Below are 6,800 nucleotides of genomic sequence, written 5' to 3' on the forward strand. Positions count from 1 at the left end.
CCCCCCTTGACGCCGGGCCTGCCAGGAACCCCGATTTCAACTCAAAATCTGTTCTACTGGAAAAAAAAGTCATCACCTATCTCTTGGATGAAGATAACAGGAAATTAAACATTTTGGGTGATCTATCCCTTTAAGAATTCTCAATTGATTTTTGCCTACTAAAATTAGAACAACACATCAATATTAAAGATAGTATGACTAATTAAAATGTTAAAAACACTGATGGAGAGACTGCCAAATTCCTGCAGGGTAACTGCATTCTGGTCCTCAATTACATCATAAATCATACATTTTGTCTGAAATTATTAGCTGTTTGTCAATGAACCTCTTTTTCAGCATCTTTCAGGGAACTGGGAAGTTCAGTCCATTGTTCATCATCTAAATATCATCTAAACTAGCAGTGCCACATATGTGACCCTGGACCACAAAACCAGTCATAAGGGTCAATTTTTTGAAATTGAGATTTATACATTGAGATTTATACATGATCCAGTGGCGGAAAGAGTCACTGATGTTCTTTAGATACAGTGTTGAGTCGTGCCAGACTGGAGCAGGATGTTGTTAAGCTGGAAAAATGAATACTGAACATTCTGTCATAGTGAACTCATGTGAAACAACAGCATGCCTTCTAAGCAACAAATTACTGGCAACAGACACTATAATAGGCTAAAGTCTGCCATTTTATTCTAATACGGTCAGAAACAGCCCAAATGATCACATTCATTTGGACCATATCTTAATGCCAATATTTCCGCCCACTTTGTCTGTATTACATAATATATGGTAAGGGGGAGAGGCTCTTTACTGGAAAGCCAAAGATTGACAGCAACAGCAATGCAGATGTGCCAGCGACCGTTTTAACTATCAAGCTGTGAAATTACTGAATTACTTTTTTGCGGTTTTGTAAATCAACCGCAGGAAAGCAAGACAGAGACTAAACAGTCACACTGAGCCTCATTCTAAGATACTTCTCAGTCAATCAGACTGCTCATTAGGATCTGTAGTAGTTAGTGATTGGACTATAGGCTCATTAAGGCCTTCATGCACGTCTGTGGTTGGTTACAAAAGTTCAACTCCAGCACAGACATTTTGGGAGCAGAACAGCGGTACACCTACAAGTGCAGAGGTAAAAATCCCACTGACTGTTGAGCGAAATGCATTTTAAAGGGATAGTTTTGGGTGAGCTATCCCTTTAAACAATTTCTATAGATTTTTGTCTATACAACAAGCATAAAACACAGAGAATCAATCCCTCGAAAGAGAATTTACTATATAACACAGAATGGCACAAAATTTGGCAAATTTCAGAAGAATAAATTAACACTGTAAAAAATGACCGTGAATTTAACGGTAAAAGACTGTAAAAATGCTACAGTAAAAACCTGTTAAATGGTTAACGGTAAATTCCACTACTATATACGGTGAAAAACTGTATTGGACATTACATGTATTGGCCATTAATTTTAAGGTAGTATACAGTTTTTGGAAGTGAAAAAGAAGGTATAATTTACAGTGAATAACCGTAAATTGACATTCCCAGAATAAATAACTATGTCCCGGTTGGGAAACACTGGTCTAAATAATGCCGCGAGTAGGGCTTGAGGAAGTGACGTTGCCTGCGTCTGCGCAGTGTGACCTGATGCAGCCCCTGAAGCGAGACACAGGAAACAGAAATACTGCAAAATAATAATAATAACGCGACTAAACGAGACGAAATAACGTTATAACATTTCGTTTCGTCTCGTTTTGGTCAACGAAAATGAAGAGACATTTTAGCATAGTTTTTATTTTGTAAACCACATTTAGTCTCGTTTTTATTCGTCAACGATATTGCATTATACATTTAATTATAGTCATCGTCACATGACCAGCATTTTCGTCTCGTCTCGTCTCGTTTTCGTCACGTGATAAAGGTTCGTTGACGACGATATTTAGTCATAATTTTCGTTGACGAAAGCAACACTAGTTATCAGTGTATTACAAAGGTACAAAACAGATTTCAGTACTTCAATAGGTTGGTATATTAACATTATATCAGTTAATGAAATTACGGTATTTAACTGTAAATTTAAGTTAAAACCGTAAAACCTAAAAGGTTGCTACCGTATTTTTTACCCGTAAATTTTACGGCTTTTTTTTTTTACAGTGAACAGTAGGGCTGTATACTTAATCAAATCATGATATGAACTAGTGTCTGTGAATATTAAAGCACTAAAAGACTATTTAAAGATCTAGTCTGCACATTTCACTCTAGTTTACTACACATACTGAAGGACACATGACGCTTATGGTAAAAAAAATAATCAATTCTACAGAAAAAATTTTAATGGATTTCATATGAGATGTACTTTTAATATATTGCTGTTAAACTTCAAAATTCATGATTTTAATTATTTTAATTGACTAGATGTGCTTTTTGATTATTAAAATGTAATCAAATCATCAAAGTCGATTCAAGAAAATATAGTATAAGATTCTTGATTTCAATTAATTAGAGGTGCTTTCTTATTATTACAATTTAATTTATCCATTAAAATGGAATGCTGAAAAAATAAAATGGAAAAAACTAAAACAAACACAGCTTTCTCAGGGCACTGTTTCTCCCAAATGAAGAGTAATCTTCACAACACACTTTCCTATTGCTCAGACACAATGACAGACCTCAAAAGCATAATAATGCACTGGCCTCGGTTCAGGATTTCAGCGGCGGCCAGCGCAGTGATGAAGTCAAGAGGCTTATTATGTTCAGTTTCTGGATGGGCGTCTTGCAGACAGATGTGGAGTTACGCTAATGGAGAGCACTCTGCACCCCCGTTGAGTTTAAGTCACTCCTTTGCAATCAGCCACAAACCTGAATGCAAGCCTCTGTCTGTTTGCAGTTGCACAGATGCATTGTGGGTCTGGAAACAAATGCATACAACTGTCACTCCGGACTATTAAAACCAGCCGAGGAATGCATTGCAAATTCAGAGCGATTTGGGATCCACTCTTTCTGTCTTACTATCTCTAAAACACCAGCTCTGAATTTCCAAAAGGTGTGATATTCAGCATCATTATGCATCTGGTCATGAGTTAATACTGTTCCTGTTTAACACAGTGACCCACATAAAAGACTTCATTAAAGAAGCAGCTGAAAAAAAGCCATTCATTCATTCATTCATCAGTCAGGAGAGACTGTGTAACACAATGCTGTTACTGTTGCAATTACATCAAAGCCTCAAAGGCAACACTTTAAACCACGAGAGGAGATACAGAGTGAGCAAAGTTACAGCCCAATGAAAATGGTATTATTTTTTTTCCGAATACCAATTAAACCCCCACCCATTCATTTATTTTTCTTTTAAGACTCCACTTTAATAATTGGATCAAATTTTAGTAATCAAAAAGCATATCTAAATCATGAAACGTATGCAATTTAACATCAATTTATTAGAAATTCAACAAAAATAAAGTTTGTTTTATTATTCCCAAATTATGTTTTAATTTTTTGTTTTAATTTTTTTTCCAGATTCTGTTTTAATAATCAAAAAGCATATAATAGGCTACATCAAATTAGTATTTTAACCTAGTAATTTAACAATTTATTAATATTTTTACAAGAGACATAAAAAACGTTTTATTTTTTTCAGAATTTCTGTGTTGTCATTTAATCTCATAATCAAACGAGGGCATAAAACATTAACAAATGAATTAATCTTGTAAATATGTAACCAAATGAACTTTTTTTTTTATTCCTTTTCATTTTTGACAAAGTGCTGCACATTGCTGTAATCAGAGGGCCCTACAAAGTGCATTATTTCTCACCCTTATGTGGGAATAGCCCTAATCCACCAACATGCATTTGGTTACATCCTTGCTATTAAAACATGCATAACTCTCAACAATAACACAAATCAAAATTGTTTGTTATGAATGGGCGCAAAACAAAATCAAAACACACACACACACAGCGCGATCATGACTCATTTTAACCAACAACTCAGTCTCCACACATAATGAAAAACACACATGCAAAGGTTTTAACCTTTCTTTGCAAACACTGTCAGCACTACGTTTTGTTAACCATGTCAGTGCTGCAGTCTGTGAGCTGAACACAGTACGATCCACTCGTCTGGACTGCCCTGGTTATGACTCAAAACCTAGTGTGCTGCCTATCTAGACAGCATTTTAGCACATAATGGGAGCACACAGCATTTCTGTAATGGCCTGTCCCAATACCCACACTTGCAGTCTTTGCATTTGTCCACTTGTCTACTTACATGACATTTTTCCAGTATCTGGAACTAAGTGTTCAAGTGGGCCTGAAGACCACAAACAAAGACCTCAAAAAAAAAAAAAATTATAGAGCTTTATTTACAAATTTTAAAAAGTACTTAAATTTAACTTCTAAATGTCTATTAAGTAGTCCCTATGACAACACAATGTAGTAATTACTATGCTTCTATTGAGTTATAAATACATTATACAGATAAAACACAGATATTCATGTCTGCACTATGGAAGCAATTCTAAATGTATAAACTCAGAATTGCAAGACATAAACTCAGATTTGTGAGATACAAATTCGCAATTCTGAAAAGAAAAATCAGAATTGTGAGATAAAAATACAATTGCGAGAAAAGGGTAATTTGTACCTTTTTATTACATGTTTTTTTTTATTCTGTGGCAGAAACAAAAACAGAATTGCATGATATAAACTTAGAATTGTGAGACAAAAAGTCATAAATCTATAATTGCAACTTTTTCATCTTACAATTCCTACTTTATTACTGGAAATTCTGAAAAAAAATAAAAAATAAAAAAAAATAAGTCAGAATAGCAAGAAACAAGTCTGAATTGTGAGATAAAAAAGTCGAAAGTACCTTATGGGATTTATAGGATACACTCAGCATCAAATTCCGTTTAGTATTTAGTGTGCGTTAACTGCACTAAGCTTTGGCATTTTTCACACCTGGGACAGTCTTGCACACTTACTTTTTCTGGCTCAAGTGGCCAAGTCCGCAAGTGTGTGAATTGGAACAGGCCCCATGTCATATGCTCCAGTAATTAAGGGCATCATAAGTACGTGCAGCATTTTTGGCCATCAAAGTGTGCTTGCAGCATTTGAATCTGGGCGATCAAGCTGACTCGAATCGCACTTATGACGCCCAAAAAGCTGCCTAGGTAGTATTAATGTTAAAGTTGTGAGCCACAACCGCTGTGTCCACGAAACAAAGACTCGTCCAGATGAGGAACGTAAATCACAACAGAGAGCGAGACGCTGCCACTCAAACTCATCTGTACTTAGTATGCAACCGGTATGCGCAACTCTGACACAATGCAAAAAACATCAACAATTATACTGACAACGTACTCCGAGGTGGAGTAGTAGTATATTTGTAACATTAGATTGAAAAAAACTAGGTAAGCACACATAAGACATCAACGACAGTTTCCGTTTCTCTCAGAGAAAAAAAAAAAAGAAGACTAGTGTACTCACAGGATTGTTGTCTGAGGAAGAACAGCGGGCACTGATTCCAGGTTTAAATGCATACATCTGACAGTGGTACGGAAACATAAACAGCGGCTCGGACATGAGAAGACTCGGTATGGGCCACTGCTGAGGAGAAACACCCCGAGTACACTTAAAAAACAGGGTAAGTTTTGGACAGTCCGCAACGCCATGACCAGCCAGTGCGCCGTAAGAGCGGTGTGCAGGAATCCAGTGGGAAGTAAGGCAGTGTTACAGCCCGTGTACTAGACGGCATAAAAGACCAATCAGAGCCTCCTCAATCATCTTCACGATAAAAGCCCATCCTACTAAACTTTCGCATACTGCACACTTCAGAGTACGTGCGTTGCATCAACGTAGTACGTAGGCCGAGTATGCGAACTGGGATTCGATATAAAGTATTAAACCATCAAGTACAGTTCTATAGGGGAGCGCGGGGCACAAACTAACAGTTGTAACACAGGGGGTTTTAATATTTCCACACATGCTAGCATACATTTACCTTGAGTTAATACAAACAGCAGCTAAATATAATTCTTTAATTATTTCTCTAATAATTTCTGTTTCTAGCATGTTAACTTTATTGTCAGAGTCAAACTTTGATCATAAACACTTCATCTGATCACTTTAAGACTACTTACACAGAGGAAAAATAGCCGAAAATTAAAGGACTGCTTACTTATTTTCTTGCATCTCTCCAGGTGAAGCAGCATTGACTGTTTCTGTGATTTTTCATGTCAGCCTTTTACTTTAAAGGCTTAAAGTTTGGATCCAAACGCCAGAGGGCAGCAGAGCATCAATTACTGCGATCATCCCTACAAAATAAAAGTCCTCTGAACTCCAAAACTCATTTAGTTTGAAGATCATTTTTTAAAATACTGTTAGTTCAACAAACACATGAAAATAAATTAATGTATGGAGCGCGGGGCACAAAGTAACGCGGGGTAAGTTGTAACACACGTGGTTTTAATATTTCCACACATGCTAGCATAACAACATTTACGGTATTTGCCATATATAAAAAAACGATATAGAGAAAAAAGTAAGCAAAATTAAAAAATCTTTTGAAGATATCACTGTAAATTTATTTTGCCATAGTAAAAGTACATTTCTGGCAAGTAGATTTTTTCATCTCAGTTTTAGTATTAATTTAAAATGAGACAAATCTGCTATTATTTTAATCTCCAATCTGCTATTTATCAGTTTAGATAGTTTTTTTTTTAATGCTTCAATAGAAATAATACACAATAGAAAAGGATACAAAGGATACATAGTATTCAGTTCAAAAGGATACATAACAATTAAGCTA

General features: G+C 35.8%; 1 protein-coding gene across 1 annotated transcript in view; it reads right to left on the minus strand.

Moving 5' to 3' along the window:
- The window catches only part of pxdn (peroxidasin), a 58,985-nt gene extending 53,230 nt beyond the window's left edge, over positions 1 to 5,755 (minus strand). Inside the window, exon 1 of the mRNA XM_016569500.1 lies at positions 5,480 to 5,755. Within this exon, the coding sequence (XP_016424986.1) occupies positions 5,480 to 5,664 (185 nt within the window). The 5' untranslated portion in view covers positions 5,665 to 5,755. The remainder of the gene's footprint in view (positions 1 to 5,479) is intronic.
- Positions 5,756 to 6,800: the final 1,045 nt, after the last annotated feature.

This window comes from Sinocyclocheilus rhinocerous, unplaced genomic scaffold, assembly GCF_001515625.1.
Source record: "Sinocyclocheilus rhinocerous isolate Xijiao unplaced genomic scaffold, SAMN03320098_v1.1 scaffold1042, whole genome shotgun sequence".
In the NCBI taxonomy this organism is placed as follows: Eukaryota; Metazoa; Chordata; class Actinopteri; order Cypriniformes; family Cyprinidae; genus Sinocyclocheilus; species Sinocyclocheilus rhinocerous.